A 17,590-nucleotide genomic window follows, 5' to 3' on the forward strand; every position below is an offset into this window, starting at 1 on the left:
CATCTCTAATTATCACCAGGTATCGACTGTCGTTTAGCGTCGATTCTCTGCGTGCATAAAGACACAGGTCTTTATGCACGAATCCCAGGAATTAAGCAGCAGCTGATAGCTATTACGGGGTATTAGCGGAGTTGATACTCAGGATCCTTGCGGCACAAGTACTGCAGCCCTTCTCTGTTTACTAGCTATTTTATCTTGTCCTTTCCAGTATAGCCAAACGGGGCGTGAAAGTCCTGGGGCATACTTGCGATTCGGTCATGAGTGCTTTCGGATGTGCTCTAATCTTTCTTTTCTTAGAGGGCTCGAATTATACGGTTTACGTACGACAAGAGCATGTCTACCTATCTTGGAGACAAATAGTATCTCGGTCGTCAGGACTTTAACGATTTTGTTCCCCTTACGCATCATTTGTTTCACAGTCCCAAAGCCAATTACTTTAAGTGTTTGTTGTCCGTAGGTTTTCACTTTAGGACTTCCCAAAGTATACTCCTCGTTGGCATTGAACGTTGTTTAAGCTATCAGAATCCGCAGTTGAAACAAATGCATCTTCATCTTGATCTTTTCTATCAGTAGTCCTGGCTTCCATTTCTCTTACGTCGTGTACGCCTGGCCTTGACTCACAACTCGCATTTTGTGTGATTTTTTGACCTCTCTTATTGCATTTATAGCATCGAGAGATTTTGTTTTGACTCAAGAAATCATCTTGCGGACTGTGCTTATCTACGTGATCTTGCCTTTTATCTTTTATTATAAGCCTAGAGGAAAGTGCTGTCGTTAGATCTTCCCGACTGAAGGTATTGTTTCGCTGACAGTCATCTGTTGTTTAAGCTCCGTACAAGATCGAAACAATCATTAAACATTGTAGCTTCAGCGGAACGCCTCCCAACCGGCTGGAAGAACGGCTACTTACGGTCCAACTTAAATAAATTTATCTGGAATTTCAGATTTTTTTTGACAGTACACAGTGATTTTGGCAAAAAGCTGCCTATTCCCTTCTGCTGTGTTCGACGTGTTGTGTAGGAATATCGTGAGTTAATCAAATGCTTCTGATCGAAGGCGTCTAGGACACGGTACTCTCCTTATTGTTTCCCTGTCGAATTAACACTGGCTGCCTTGGTCTCTATTCCATTGTAGAGTGGTCTCGGGTTTAGGATCATTTATTAGTATTGCGCGGGCTGCTATGTTTTCTGTTCAAGATGAGCGAAGGTCATTTTTTTATGTTTATATGTATACGTTTGAACGTTTGATATTGTTTTTGGACAAGTTTGGAACGAACGCTTCCTACGCGAATTTTGGGACCCTTTGTAATTAGATGTTGCAAGTCTTCCATGAGGGCTAATTAAGATTGGTAGCTGATAAGGTTGAGTGGAATCTCACTTTCTTTTTCTTGGAAAATATTTAGTGCACGTATGCTTTATTCTTCTGTTACAGCTGTTGTTACTGCTGTGAAACCACCCTACGTTCCAATATGTCGATGCTGAAAATATATTCTTGTACACAATACTATCTTTTTTCGACGAATTCCATTGCAAGCCACCCAAATTTCTGCCAGAACGCGGCCCTCCCAGATGCTTCCTGTTTTACACAGTGACCCCCGTAATAACATAGTATTTGTTGTGCGCTAGAAGCACCTATGCCGTTTTCAGCTTGACAAATTTCATCACTCGCGTATGCTAAGAACCCGGAAAAAAGGGCACTATTGGCACTACTGCGCGTGTTACCTGTGGCCGATCATATAACGGCCAATTTTCTTGTCAAGAGGAGAACTGACGCACAACGTTCGGCTGTCACTTGCAGTTGGCATTGGCTCGTTAGGCTTAATAGAGAATACAGTGACAGAGCACCATTGCATTACATACACATAGGTAGTATATAATAGTAGAGCATTGTACTGATCGAGCTAAAACGGAATCAATTCCGACGGTCTTTTACGCGGTGGAAGACGCACCGCTCACACGCACCAGGACGCTATCTTGATCATTATAAATAAAATGAGATAAACGTGATAAGCCTAGCACGTTTACAAGCTGCAGCAAGCGTTCACGAGGCGTGACGCTGTAGTTTCGTGCCTTTCGAAGTAATGCGTGTGCTAGCAGTGCTTGCCAAAAAAAAGCTACACAGATCAGAAAAACGTAGCCGATGATTGCCTCTTTACGTGCAATCAAGTTGACGATGATGCTACTGGGGCCGCCGAGTTGGTTTGGATGTATCCATTTGATCAAACCTCGTTCTGAGGTGGAAGAAGATGGTTGGCAAGAAAAAACCCGCAGGGGCAAAACACTCTCTCTGTCGTTCATTCGCTCTCTGTTTCTGCGATGCAGTAATCAGTTACTTTCACTTGATTTGTGCTAAGGTGCTCTTAGCTAACTAGGGCAATGCCGGAAGAAAGCTTATTATAAAACGCTGTTGGTGGAACTAATTTGTTCTCGCCTTTGATTAGTTTTGCTTTTATTATTATTTAGGAATCCCGTTATTTGCATTCAGATGTTGTGCATGTGCTTGCCGTATAGTGTAATAGTTTAATTGGAAGTTATTATTAAGTACACACTCATCTGTTTGCATGTATTCTGTTCGTGGATCATTATTCGATGGACATAAATAATATTCATTTGGTGGGATACACCGATGCAGTATGGCAATGATACGTTCAACAAAGGGGTGCTGTTGAACGCCGGTGCTCGAGAGGCGCTGCAGGACGCAAAGGACTATGAGTGCCTGGTGTTTCATGATGTGGACCTCATACCCGAGGATGATCGCAACTTATACTCTTGTCCTACGCTGCCGCGACACATGTCTGTTGCGGTCGACAAATTCAACTACACGTAAGTAGAACGTAATAGAAAGTAAATCTCAGGTACTGGAAGTAATACTACATGTTCGAACCACAGGTCTGGTAAAGTAACGATTGCGTTTCTAATTCTGCAGCATTATAGATGGAACGGGTAAAGGCCAAAACCTGCATTGAAGCGTACCCAACCATATTGTCATTGGACAGTTAATCCCTACAGCTCGAACACTAGGGTTTAATAAAGCAACGAGTCTTCCTTACAATTTGATAACTGTAGTTTGATAGCTCTGCATTAATATAATGTATATATGTCTGTCAACCTATATTAGGTCTTTTTTATACAGCAGCACAGTAGCTTTCAGAAAAGTGTATGTAGGTACATAAATACCGTAGTTAAAACATCCACTTAAGGGAACATGGTCGTGTTCTTCAAGTTTCAACATGTTTGCGCACAAAATGGGGGATCATTTGTCGGCCAATAAAATCACGAGTAAACGTTGTCCTTTTTTATGAAACGGCGGCGGCAGCAGCAGGTGTTTTCGACTCGTTCGACGGCGTAATGGATCCCCCTCTCTCCGTTGGCGGTCGAAGGGGTAGATATGCTATTACCAGACTGAGTATTGATCTTTAAGCTACCAGCTTAACGCGAAGGGTGTGGCGTAGTAGACGCTCTCAGCCTTAGGACCTTCAGATCCAATCTCAGCTACTGAGTAGACACAGAAGGGGCGATCGGATTGCTGATCTTCAGATCCTGTGCAGTGGGCAGTCAGCAGACTTGGCACATACCCTTCCCATAACCCCACAAAGTCTGCCAATAGAAAGTGGGCGGACAATAGTGGTCTGACATTTTTTTCAGGACTTGGCAGTCGCCGCCGCTGCTGCTGTATTTTTTTTTTTACTTTTTATTGAGAAAAAGGCCCGAATGTGATACAACTGACTCGGTCAGCTCACCGAGCTCCGGAGCGCGACGAAGGTTGGCTGGTAGGTTAACCTGACAAACCATACGCTGTTGTCTATAACACTTCTTCGCTTTGTCGTTGCTGTTATTATCTTTTTTTTTTTCTGATCGTGAGGAGTAACCTTTAAGCACACGAATGTGTAAATTTAAAGTCAAGAAGAGAAAAGATTGGATGTCCGAGTTGGTGCCAAATACCGGGGCAGATTGGGCTATCAAAGAGGACGCTTGTATCGCGACAACGAGGACTGAATATCGATGCATTGAAGTCTTATAGCACATGCCTATGTCTAAGCTGACGCTGAGACCGATCTGTAATAGCTGCATTGCTGTAGAACTAAAAAGGTTTTAGACCACATTAGACGTTTGTCAGATAGATTAGAGATATTGGTGTATACGATATTAGAATTAATTTTTTTGACGGAATTGAGATTTGTAGTCAGGCAAACATCGAACAAATCATCTGGTGACTTTCATCAATTCTGTCAAGAAAAACTTTATCGCCCTTTATACATAGATGATTTCCCAAGTATAAAACCATATTAGCTGAAATGGATAGTCCAAATCAACAAACAGTTTTAGAAACGAAGTAGGACACAGACATTTGAAAACATAAAATAGCAACCTGACAAAAAGACGCAAAACTATCGAAGTAGAAGTAAACCTAGCAATTGTGTGCATCCTCAGCAGTCGCTCTATTTTTCACGAAGAAAAAAAAAACTTCAGGTTCAACAAAATTTAAAAAGACCATATCCTACGACAAAATACAGAGGAAGATAGAACCGATAATAACTATGAACCGGCTATCCTAATAAACAGCGACTATTTCTTACTGCACAAGAAAGGATTCGTTGTTTGTGAATAGCGAGCATGAGAGATAGATTGACAGAGAAAAAGGGCGTATCTGCTAGAACTAAGCAATCTAACAGGACTCCCCCATCCTCAATAGAGAAATACCACCCCGATATAAGATCTAGTAGGTCCTAATCGCAAAAAGGGTTAAGATGTATCGGAACCTTTGACTCTGCCGAGTCGAAGTAGAGGGTCCGGTACCGTTGATAGAACGTACGTCTACTTGTATTAGGCATGCACTATTGAACCCTTCTTGTCTCTTACTGCTTCTGAGAATGGACTTTGCTTAGTAATTGGGTAAGGTCCGGATAACCGAGTCGCTGCAGCCTATACGGCTACCGATAACCGGAAACGGATGGTGGAGGATGACACGCGATCCGGTAATATCCTTGGTTAGTAACAGTAGCTATAAGACGAACAATATTATGTCAATATGATGGCGGTAAACGGGACGTAAAGATGTTGGCCACGTGGACTGGATTGGGACAAAAACTGCTACTTTTATCTGGTAACGGAACCATAACGAGAAGTTCCCTAATTATTTTTGTTACTTGTCGAGATAGGATGATTTCATATTTGTGTCAAGTCTCATCTATCCGTCCCTCAATTGCCAACCCATCATAAAGACAAAGTATTATGTTATGTCGATAATTTTCCCTGGGATAATTAATTTTTTTTTACAAATATGTCTACAATTAAGAGTAGTAGTTATTAAAAAAAAGTGTTAAATTCAACCGAAAAAAAACACGAATGCAAAACGTCAAGCCCATTGGGTTAGATTAATGAATTTTCTCTGATGAAAGCGACAAAAACCACGCTCAGTTGTCTTAATGGGTAAAACTATTTAGGCTCAGAATGTATTACAAAGGGCAATAAGCACCTCGGAATCTCAAATCCTTAAACTCAGATTTCATTTTTCAATGTGATTAATCTACAAAATTAGAAAAATAACGTGCTCTTAGATAAAAAAAAATAGTGAATACGTTTTATCTGGTATATTATAATTTTGTGTGCAGTAAACTGACGTGCGTCCATAGCAATTTGTAATTCCTGATTGTCATGCTTGACACAATGTATTACCTATTCTTTCGTTTTGCCACCTACTCACTTAAGGTAACAGCACGATACTTATCTATTTTGGAAATTATTTAAAGTTAGCTGAGAAAAAGTTCTTTTTCGAACGTTTGTTCTAGTTGTGTTTTTTAAAATTACGACGAATCATTATTAGTACGTAGCGATTTATGTAGCAGTTGTAGACGTTCCGAACCCATGTACGGTCTGCCCACGTTCGCTTTTCTTTTTACCCATCCACCCTTGCGATTTAGTATTTGCTTCGCTGTTGGGGAAAAAATACAGGAGGCGATATACGTAGATAAAAGTATTACTTCGATTTGATAGGTCAACAAACAAAGCTATCTCGGACATTTTTAAGTTATTATTACCGTTGTCTTTGGAGCTTTTGCTAACTTGCGTTTTGCATACACCTTCGCCAGTGTAGTATGCGATGGCTATATGCATAACAATATAATTATAGCTTGATTACTAGTAACGTACACCTAAGGCAAGAACGTACAAATTCCGCGCTGCGATAGCGTATAGTCTGACATAATGGACGCAGAATCGTGTCGCTCTAAGCGCGATTGGCAAGAGAAGTTAGTGGAACAGACGAAGAAGGTTCTTGATGTAGTACATCGCGCTTACTGCGGTAAAATACCGGTCACTATCAGAAGTTGAATGATTTCGTCGTTCTGGGTCTGTACAGTGGTCTGACAAAATGCCCATGCTGCTCTGTTGAAAGCTGTACTATTCAACGATCTTGCACTTCCGCCAACGCCGCGTCTAGTCTATAAGAGCTAGTACGGTCAGTAGAGAAACAACTCGCTCTACGACCGCTAGTTTACCAAATATTCGTACTCACGATCTTATACGAGAATGCTAATGCGTCGTCGAGGGACCTGATTTAACCTCGTCAAACGGAAACACAGAACATTGTTCACGTCATCACCTGCATAGCTGACCGCTGGCAGCTCTGTATGCAAAATGACATAGCAAGTAAGTTTTTCAGTAAGCTCGAACCTTACAATCCTTAGTGCTTTTCAATAATAAACCACGTCTCTTACGGATGGCAATCAGCCACAACGTCGGTCGTGCATGGAATCATCGGCCAAGAGCACTAGGCATAGTATAGGTATGCGGACATTATATCTGCGAAGAGAAGCGTCTTTATTAAACACGATGGCATTGCGGTCATGACCGCTTATGAATTAACGATCGAGAGCACTTTGCTTCGAACATTAGAGGTCCTTGTCTTCCGCGTCTGCGCGTCTAAAGCGAGCGGTATATTATTACACGAGCTATTACATCAAACGCTGTTATAAAGTTGATTTTTACTTGTGCTTAAAACTCGATCCATGATGCTACCGAACTTTGCTAGTAACAGATCAGACAGCCGTTCAGACGTGGTATGTTTATGTGGATCGCATCAATAATATATATATATATATATATATGTATATATACAGTGCTTTTGCAGGCTGTGTATCGCAATAGGCATGCGCTCATCCGTCATTCTATCTCTAGAGGAAGTATCAAAATCCAAGTTTCGTTTAACGTCATTCTTTAACTTTAACCAAAGGTGCCAAATCCTTTCGCACTGGATAAGCTATCGACCAAGATCAGAAACGTGTTTTTTCAAACACGCAGGCAAAATAGCCTGTCTACGTTGCTGCCGGTTTTCTACTCTGAATACACAATTTATGTTATTGCCAGCTTTCATGCAGCGGTTGCAAAAGTCTCAAAGAGATCTCGACGAAACAAACCGGAAGCCTTTTAGTCATTGAAATACCCAGACTTCTAATAGTGATACTGACAGCGCTTTCAAATAGTAGAGCAATATTCCTCAATTGGCTCCTCCCGATATAATCCAATAGTTGGTCTTTGGATTTTTCGACAGCTAATTCTGAACTTCTCGGTTTTGTACTTGTGTAAGCTCTTTAACTTCTATTAGTCCAAAATTAGTTGTACTAAACGTTTTGTATATAGGCGCATTCGAACTCTATACACAGTATCGCACGATTACGACAAATTATAACGAATTATAAGCGCTTAATGAAAGAATATCTTGATTACAACTGGTGAACAGTTCAAATCCCATAATGAATGATCTTCATATTGAATATACATAACTATCGGAAATGACACTTCCAGAAAATATGCTACAAGTGATGTATATATGAGAACTTCATATGTGCTAACTTTGATACTATATAAACTTACCTCCTTCTTTCAGATTCTCAATCATTACATGTCAAAGACTAACGAGGTCTGAAATGTCGAGTGAATCTCCACGGTTTGTATAGGGGTTGTGTTTCACCGGTGGAACAGTCACCCAATTAAAAATGGATACATCTAAAGATTCGCCTAAGGACCCAAACTCTTGAACATGAACTCGGTCAAGTTAACTCTTTTACCTTTCCTCTGCTTTATTTAGGTCCATCTTCCTCGCTTTAAACCAGTTTATTCATACGGCACAACATCAAATAGTATATTTGACAGAGGACTGTTTACTGGGCAGTGGAAGTAATGTCGAGCGCGGAATAAGTACGATTTAAATTCTACATACTCCCTTACGGTGTAACCGAATGTCAGCAGACTTACTTCAGTTCATGTGCTTGCGAAAACCTATTTTTTCAACTTGTACTAAAGGAAGTTGCTGTAAAAAAAAACACTTTTACAAGTATAAGGTACAAGTCTATTCAGCTCCTCTACCCATTTGTCAATCATACATATGAAGTACGGGCACAAATGCATTTTTTCTGCTCTACGCCTGGTTCTTATATAGCAATACCAAGCCACCACCTTTCTGACCTGTGGATATATGACATGGCCAAGTCCACTGTACAGTTTGGGCGTCTGCATGTCTGCCTGCCTGCCTTACTAGGATGACAGGATATCATCAGGGTTTCAGCCTAGGATCTCGTAATCCACAACAGCGCGATGTACCCGTTAATCTCCTCTGCTTTAGCGTCGATTGTCGTTGATCGTTTTTTGGATCCGCCCGCCTACCATAAGGCCTTGTTTACTCCTAGCAAGCACTAACAGGAGCTTCACATCTAAACCAGACCTTTTTTCGCGCCACACTAATCCATCGAATCTGAATGTTGAAGCCCGGAAACGACCTTGCGTATTATAAGGAACACGGAAATTTGACTTACTTCCCACGTTATCTGATTCTACAGATAGTTGAAGTTTTCAGGTACACATCGGTGCACCTAAGCGTCGTGTGCAAGCTTCGCAGAAGTCGGCAAAAAAAACGGTGATGGATTCATTCCATCTTCTTACATTCACACACACACACACACACACCCACACACACAAACGTACACAGAAGTTTCAAACGACAACCGGACTTACGCATGTATTCTTTCCTGTGAAGTGGTACTTTGCGTGCAATTCGCCCAAATAGACGAGTTTTCAACTCACAGCTGTCTACGGTGGATTCAAGCTAAACTTGGTAGAAGTTCATGAGCAATCCCGAACAGATGCTTATGTAAACAAGCATCGATATTTGATTCTGTTTCTAGGACGCTACTCCACGCTCTCCGCCAAACGACAAAGATCATAGACTGCAGTTTTGTCGATCCTTTCGTTTATCGTCTATTTAGCTAGCTAGTCTCTAGGCCAACTCGGCCTCACTCACTTCTCACGATCACCAGCTTTAATGATGATCCACTAGTACTGCCGGCACGAATGCCACTTACTTGTTTTACACTTTTTTTTTACACAACAGCAACGAAAGAAGCTAAGTTTAAACAATATTACTATTGATACGCGTATATATACACGTGTGGTCGGTTTTTATTAATAGATATAGAAGAACAGTGATGGGATAATGGTTCATTGATATAGGTCAGCTGCTTGAGAGCTGTTTACATTAACAGGGGTTTTTTTTTATTCGATCGTGTGCAAGAGACAAAAAACGACAACAATATCAGCTAGAGCTAGCCTATGGGTATTTAATGGGGAATTTAGTTCTATTTTTTTTAATACTGCTTCGTTTTTGTCTATTGCAGGTTACCTTATGTACAGTTGGTGGGAGGAGTGTTCTCGGTGACGGTGCGGGATTTCGTGCAGCTCAACGGGTACTCGAATTTATACTGGGGTTGGGGTGGGGAGGATGACGATATGGCTCATAGGTGAGAATCGTATCATTCTTTTTCCATTGTTAGCTGTTACGCTTTGTTGACGAATACCTATTACAATATCATTAGATATGGCGGCATAATTATCGTTATCATTCTTATTGGCCCTGAATGCGCCATGTGCGTATATTGAACAACTAAAACAAACGCTAATATTTAGTAATTGAAGTTTTTTAGTTTTATTCGATATTTGCAAATATCTGTTACCTAATACAATGCGTCAGCTATAGCTTGGCAATAAATTGAATTGAAGGCAGCATAAAGCACCGTAGCGAAATGAACATACCTTAGCCATGAATGTATATTTGCCACCTTTTAAATGGGGTAAATTTTGTGTAGTTTATGGGTCTTCCTTGACAATAGAGGCGACACATGGTCTTCAACGTCTTTCCGCGTTCAAACAAAACAAACAGAAAAAAAAAAAGAAAACGAAACAGGTCGCTAACCTGCGTTTGTCTTGCGGGTATATACAAAAGCTTATAACGGCTTCGATATGATCTCGTTGTAGTAAGCGTTTACTAGGGCTGGGCTCACTAGCAAAATCACGATGGGTCCGTTTTCGTATCCTAAATCCTTTAAACGGTTAGACCATGACGCGTGCGCTACGACATCACCGAGATTATCGCTTCTAGCGGTAACGTGTTTTTCTCGAAATGATGAGCTTCTCATGCATCTGTGACTGTACTTCGGATACGTATATCGCGTTGTGTATATATATATATATTGTGATTCTGTGATAATCTAGACAAGGAAGAACATGATCTCTATGGTAGCATGAACTATTCGAGCTGATACGTTTCCAAAGTCACGCCAAATAACTACCCAAATTTCCAGTCAACGTGAATTGATCTGGTCGTATCTTTTTGCATGTTATTTCAAGTACGGTGGGGCTATATATGTTGGCCAGAAAGTAAGTAACGGTGTTTTGACTCGACGAAAAATGACGACAGTAAGAGCTCCATCAAAAGAAAGCTATATAGCTTTGTCCGCACAGCTACTAGTAGTTCCGACATGAATAGAAGGTCGCTCACCCAAAGTAATTTACAAAAGCTATTCTATTCCCTTATAATATCAGTGGCACCATCTGTCAATTTTACAATATCCACACGTCCATGCATTACCACTGAAACCCTATAAAGAAGCACCAAGCAACACGACAGAGGTAATTTCTGCCAACTGCTACTCCATGTTCTATATATATATATATATATACACACACACACACACATGACACACAACCAGAATTGCGCTTCGATGCATACGTAGTGCTGCGTAAACGATTTAGGCATATATCCACTGATAAATCGTTATGTTATTTACATTTCGATCTTCTTTCCCTGTCCTTCCTGTTCTCAACGACTTCATCGTTGTCTACTACCATTCATAGGATAAAACATAAGAAATTGAAGATCGTTCGTCCACCGGCGTCTGTAGCTCGCTACACCATGATTCGCCATGCGCACCGGCCCGAGTCTCCAAATAATATCAGGTTTGTTATCTTTTTCTTCCTCGATCTTTTCCGCGGCCTTTCTACGACCCTATTCTGGGTCGTATTTTGACATACCGACTATGACACCGACTCGCGCATTACATTCTACTTCGTTACGTCTCGACATGGCTGTAAGCACGCTGCTGAGCACCGCCGTCCTTCATTAACTAACAGCTGTCCTTCTACTATCGACAATGGCGTCTAGTAAATGAAAAAAACAGGATCGAGTCCGGTGTACCTGTTAGAATTTCTAGGCCATTATTGTTCGTAGCCACAAATATAATGGGAGAGTAAATGGGAAATGAAGGACACTTCTTCACGATATGATCTCCGCGTTTTGCGGTGGGATCGGATTTCCCGAGATACTACGTTGTTACCAATACATGAGTACTTGCTTATTGAATTCTATGATATTTTGCGCATGTCCCTCTATTGATCCTACACACAAATGTTCCACGATTCTCTGTGTGGCTGCACCCAGACAAACACTTTACCCATACTGGGCTATCACATATATCTACACCAGACAAAACTCCAGTGCTGACGGAGACAGTAAGAAAATGTGAGAAGGGCTGAAAGTTTAGGTGCGTTGGCTTCTGTTTGGATGACACGTGGGTACAATTGAAATCGGCCGTTGCCAAGTGCCCCTAAAGTCTACATCCAACGATAGTCAAAGGGTTAGAGAGGGACTTTCGAAGCAATGCTCTGATGTCTTACGCCGGCAACCGTCGATGCTAGAGTACTTGCTTGAAACCGGGCTGAAGGTGGCCGCTTAGGACCACTTTTAGTGGGAGAGGACAAAGGCCAATAAGCATAGGTAGCCGTCTTGAGGAACTGCGGCCCCGTGTAATTATAATACAGTGGGATTGAGGAGGACACGTTGAATTCTCATTTGAGTAGCTCAATCCAAGGGACAAGCTAGACAAGCTCAGTAGACGAGCTCGAAAGGAAGAATAAAGGAGACCCTGTTATGTTAGCATCGAACGTCGGACCAGGAAGCAAGACTGTGAAAGACAGGACGATGACAAGAACGCATCGCCGAAATATCCTTTAAAAGTCGGAAGAAATATGTTATTATTTTTAACACAGTTACCGAGCTAGTTAACATGATATGGATATGCCATATCAAAGATGATATATACAACGCTGGACAAATGTCTTCAGTCGATTTGAGGAAACCCATCTGGCAGCCTGGAAGTTTTAACTTTAAATCTGCTAAACTACCATGTGGTAGAATCTAGTGAATATAACGTAAAAAGAAGTTTAGAACGGTTCGTCTTTTAAACAGCCAAGTGACTTTGGCTTGAGCTTTCTATACGTGCTGCTATTAAGTGACATATATTCGTCTGAGATGCCGACTGACGACCGATTCCGTAGTAGTCACAACGGCTATTTCATAAACTGGTAGACTACCACCTCACGGCCCTGACTGCTGCTGATCGTCTACCAGGAGATCAGTTTGGAAATTATCATAGTAGCGTTCTGCCGAACCCTTTTAATATTGGCTTAGCATGCCGCAATGGCCTCTGTAAATGTCCATATTAATATAATTGCTAGATTTAACTTTCATTTGTTCCTTTATCGATACAGATGTATATAAGATAAACGATCGTAACGCTATCCTGGTTTGGTGCCTAAACAAGATAAATCTCCCTCTAATTCAAAGACACAAACATTCTAATCCTCTAGCTTTGTCGGCTAATCAACGTAATGACTGAATATTAATGAGCTGGCTTACTTTGTCAGGAAAGGCTGTTGTCTACCAATTAACTCCCCGTTGCGCTTGCTTTTCTCTCGTTGAACAACAGCAAACCTTCAGCTACTTCATCGTCAATATGGCCTTGTCATTAACTTCGGAAAAAGGGGTGGGGATGAGGTGTGCGCAACCCGTCACTCACAAGCTTGCGTCTTGTGGCCTTCCTTTGGTGTTATATGGTATATGGCATATGGCACTGATCAAGAATGATGACTGGTCAAAACCATAGTTGATACGTAGCTATGAACCACTCTGTTACAAGCCAAGCAACGAATTCCGATGAGTAGAAAAAAAAAGTTTATAAAACACAGTAAATAAATATCATTAGTTTTATAAACGTTATAAGCTGGTCATTATTTGCTAGACGACGATAATAAAATAGGCCGAGAACTATTACATGCGTTGGATGAACTCAAGCATGAAAAACAGTAGTAATAACTAACACAATCTACTCTTTGTGGGTGTTGAAGGATCGAGTGCCTGGCACCGCGAATATCTACGAAACGCTCACAGACGGTCATGAAAGAACGGGCAATGTGTCTGCGCGATTTCGGCGGCTTTTTTCAAAACCTATAATTCATAGTAGATATATATATCTACGTTAGCTATCGTCACATTTATTGAATGACTATAAAGCAGTATGTTCTAGTCAGAGTGGTCATCGACACTCGCAGCCACGGGATCCAGTGGAAATGCAACAACAGCAGTATATTAGCTGACAGTTGACATTATGCCTTTGAATGCTGAACGAGGTGGCGTACCTTAGCTAGATGTTGTTAGGAAATGCACTGATTAATAATAGTCTGTCTGCTGAAATAGTCTATCTGTATCATTGAATTCGGACTCGGTCCTGATAGTGGCCATTTTCAATTTCAAAAGTACATAGTTTTTGAGACAGAATGCGAACGCAATGGAATGGTTCGTCCAAATGGCCCTATCATGTCATGTGGACTGCTAGCCTAGAGTAAGAACCTAACCTCTAATATGGATTGTAGACGTCAATGTGGGGCCAGGTATTGTTGTGTCGCAAGGGCCACTTGTGTAGCGGAACATGGTGCTCTAAGGACACGTAGGTTTTTTCAGGGAGTCTATTATAGATAAGCATATTCACTAAGAAATTTTATAGTACACACTGATTAAACTCTTGACTTGATATTTTTATTCTTTATTCTTATTTTGCTAAAACTTGGTAAAGACGTATTGTCTGTATCGTGAGATGAAGGCGTCCTCGTAAGTAAGACGTTACCCGAAAAAAATTATCCCCAATATAACAAATCGTTTAAAGTTTTCAATAACTTTAGACGCATTACTTAAAATGAAAAAAATATCTATAAACTGAAATAGACTTTAGATTTTTCCTTCTTGTTTCGAAATTGGGTATTGAAAACGACTGGACGTAGAAAGAATCACAAGAACGATAATACTCTTATTAGTCAAATTGCAATAAATTGGTCTACTAATAGCCCTTGCCAAAAACGGCTTTATTTCACCTGTCCTTGTAGGCAAACCATAACAATCCGAAGGGCATTTTCTCATGGCGGCTAGTGTGATCAATGTCAATTGTGCAGCTAATACAGAACAATTTGATTAATACTGTTATAATAATAGGTAATGTAGCGGAAAAAAAAGTTTACCGCACGATAACCTGTGCCAGCTTTATCGGCTCAAGGCATTGATCAATTGATAGTAATGGGCTGTCTATGTTGACTCAGTAACCCCTTGTGGTCTGCATTTGAAGTTGTCTGTCAGCGGCAACACCAGTGGGGCCGGGTAAGTTGGTAAGATTATAAATGTAACAGTAAGGTGTATTGTCGGCATTCGAAGGTTTTGTAGAAATTCTAATCTACAGATGATCATGCGCTGGCCATATGTTAAAAGTTAGTAAATACCAACGATGTTCCTATCAAGCAATGGTCAATCGGTCTATTCTTATATGTCTAAACTCTGTGCTGAAACAAACCGGAGAGCATTAGGGCTGCTATTAGTCAATATTTTTAAGGGAGAGTAGTTTTAAGTGAAAATGTCTATGTGTATCCCAAAATAGAAAAAAGCAACCCCATTCTCAGATTCCTAGCTATTTCCAAAGTAGAAGTGATTTTTACCTTTTTGACTCGCGATAAACAGTTTTTGTTTATACTTACAGCTAATTTGAAGCTAGACTATACAGTACGGAATTGAGATTTGTTGTTTTTAGAGAAAGGCAATATATCTCTATCCCGTAGAGTGTGTGTATATAATATATAGGACATAGCGCTATAATATACAGGCAGAAACAACAGATCGGCTTTCCCCTTCTCCACTCCATTTACATTATCTATGCAACTATAAGAATCAGCTTCTGACAAAAAGCGGAAAGAACACGATAATCTATACGATGATAGATAACTGTCTTGTTTTGCTTTTTACTCAATTCGTTTGTCTTGTTCTTGCCGTCCTTTGGCCTAAAAGGAAAATGAAACAAAAGGTCTCTGATTGTCAACCAAAAGCTGTCTGGCCACTTGCTCTTTTTTTATTTACAGCGGCCTGCACCTTTGCTTTTTTTTTACTGCTGCTATTTTTTGCCTTTATTCTGTGTTCATTGAAATAAATGAATTCAAAACCCTTTTTCTAACTGAATTGTTCCCTTTTTATGCCTGGACACAATGCGTTCACTCCCTGTAGACAACAATGAAATAGCGCCGTTGCCTTTCACTCTCGTTTTCAGCGAGTGTTCAGAGCCTCACTTGGTCGGTCGACGCTGTTCCGTGTCCGCTTAACCGACGATTTGGTCCGTTTGCTCTTCTGAGAAAATTGAATTGTGGCAAAGAATCGGCAATAGGCCAATAGATGAAACCTCTGCGAGTCGAACTTTAAAGGAAAACGCACGGGTCAAGGGGAAAAAATAAAGAGGGGGAGAGACAGGAAAGACCTTACAAGGCCTCCGCCCATTGCCACTGCTGCCAGGATTTAAGATGCAGAAGCCGGTCGTTGCAAGCCGAAACAGCGCATCAGGCAGCAGGCCAGACGGTCGCCGGGACTGATCAAGAGGCTCCGGCTCAGAAGCAGTATTGTTAAAGCGGAGTCCGTAAAGCAGACTGAGTGAATCTGCAGAAGCATCGTGGTCAAAGAAGCTGGCTGTCGCTGCTGTGTACTAGGTCTCGATGCGTGTGTAGACGTCTGGAATAAACGGTGTTCGACGTAGAGCATAGAACCACTCAGCGCTCATTTCCGGTTGCTCCGTTCGTTCTCTCTGATTGGCTTTTGTCCCCGCTAGTTCCATAACTGAGGTTTCCCTGTATCCTAACATGGAAGCCCCAGTTATGGCAAGTGAATCAAGCCGATTAGATTTCTTCTGTCGGCGTCCTGTCATTCCATTTATTCAAACGCGTTGAGAGCCACTGCTGTTGCCATCAGGTAAGACTACCTTCATCTGTCTGAGTGTTCACAGTTGTCGAGCGCTGAGCTTCTGTACGTGTGTGTCGGTGTCTCAGCGTTCCTATAAAAGCATGGGCGTATTTTTTATGCACGTATGTATGCGCGTACCTATCCTAGGATGTTATGGACGGGATTAAGAAACCACGGGGCAGATATATAAAGTAAAGCCAAGTAGAGAAGCAAAGAGAGTATGGGGGTCGGGTGAGGCCTGAAAGTTTTAGAGTGGGAACGGTGAACAGTCAACTCGGTCGAATCGGCTCGTTGAAGAAAGAAGAGAATGGTGACCAAGACCAAGGAAGAGACAGCGAGGCCATCGCTTTACGCCCCCGCTACCTCCGTCTGCCGATTTACTCAAAAAGGAGGGCAGAGTGATTTTTGGATGTCCAACATTGGAATTGATCAGGCGTAAAGGTTCTTCTCGTGACCGCGACGCGGCGGCTCAGTCCGACGCTGTGTCGTGTCAGCTATCTTCTCGCTGGGTTAGCCACCATTGACACCCACCATGAGAGTATGTTCTACGAGAGGGCGCCCTTATTTCGGCGATATACGGTGCGCATTTGCGAGTTCTACCCATTCTATTGATTTTTCAACTTCTTGCACTGTTGTCGTGCATTCTCGTTCCTGCCGTTGACCTGTAGAAAGCCACAGCAGCGGCCGCATCGTATCAAGGAGTAGGGAACAAGTCAGAATCCGCTTTGTGCAGAAGGCTTTCGCCACCACTATTTCTACCTGCTTCGCAAAAATAGCTGTGTCCGGAAAATGGTTGAAGGGCAAAAGATAAAGAGAAGACGTGCGAAAGAGGGCTTACTGGCCCCGAACGAGAAGAGAGAAAATGACATATGTAAATACACTGGCAGACACGGATCTATCGAGTCGTGATTATAATCTTAAGATGTACGGAAACAATTCGATGTGAAAGTGGCAGTAGCTTTAAAGTGTTATATTTGTACAAATGTCGTTTTTTAAAACTATAAAAAGCTTCACTCACCGCTCGTATTCCTATTGATAAAAATTGTCCTTTTTGCGGGCTAGCACAATTTGGAAGAAATGTAAAAGAATGCAAGATTTTTGTGGTAAACGATACGTTTCTTTACCCTGTCCTGCTACTACTGTAGAGGATGGTGCTATATACATA

General features: G+C 41.4%; 1 protein-coding gene across 2 annotated transcripts in view; it reads left to right on the plus strand.

Moving 5' to 3' along the window:
• LOC111265628 (uncharacterized) overlaps positions 1 to 17,590 on the plus strand; it is a 52,329-nt gene that overhangs the window by 30,163 nt on the left and 4,576 nt on the right. Inside the window, exons 3-6 of one of the 2 annotated variants that reach the window (XM_022842478.2) lie at positions 2,632 to 2,822; positions 9,668 to 9,790; positions 11,184 to 11,285; positions 13,094 to 13,380. In XM_022842478.2, the coding sequence (XP_022698213.1) occupies positions 2,632 to 2,822; positions 9,668 to 9,790; positions 11,184 to 11,285; positions 13,094 to 13,136 (459 nt within the window). In that variant the 3' untranslated portion in view covers positions 13,137 to 13,380. Of the gene's footprint in view, positions 1 to 2,631; positions 2,823 to 9,667; positions 9,791 to 11,183; positions 11,286 to 13,093; positions 13,381 to 17,590 lie in introns of those variants that run through there. The other variant, XM_022842472.2, reaches the window with a different exon arrangement.

The sequence above is a fragment of the Varroa jacobsoni genome, unplaced genomic scaffold, assembly GCF_002532875.2.
Source record: "Varroa jacobsoni isolate VJ856 unplaced genomic scaffold, vjacob_1.0 scaffold_105, whole genome shotgun sequence".
NCBI classification, from domain to species: domain Eukaryota; kingdom Metazoa; phylum Arthropoda; class Arachnida; order Mesostigmata; family Varroidae; genus Varroa; species Varroa jacobsoni.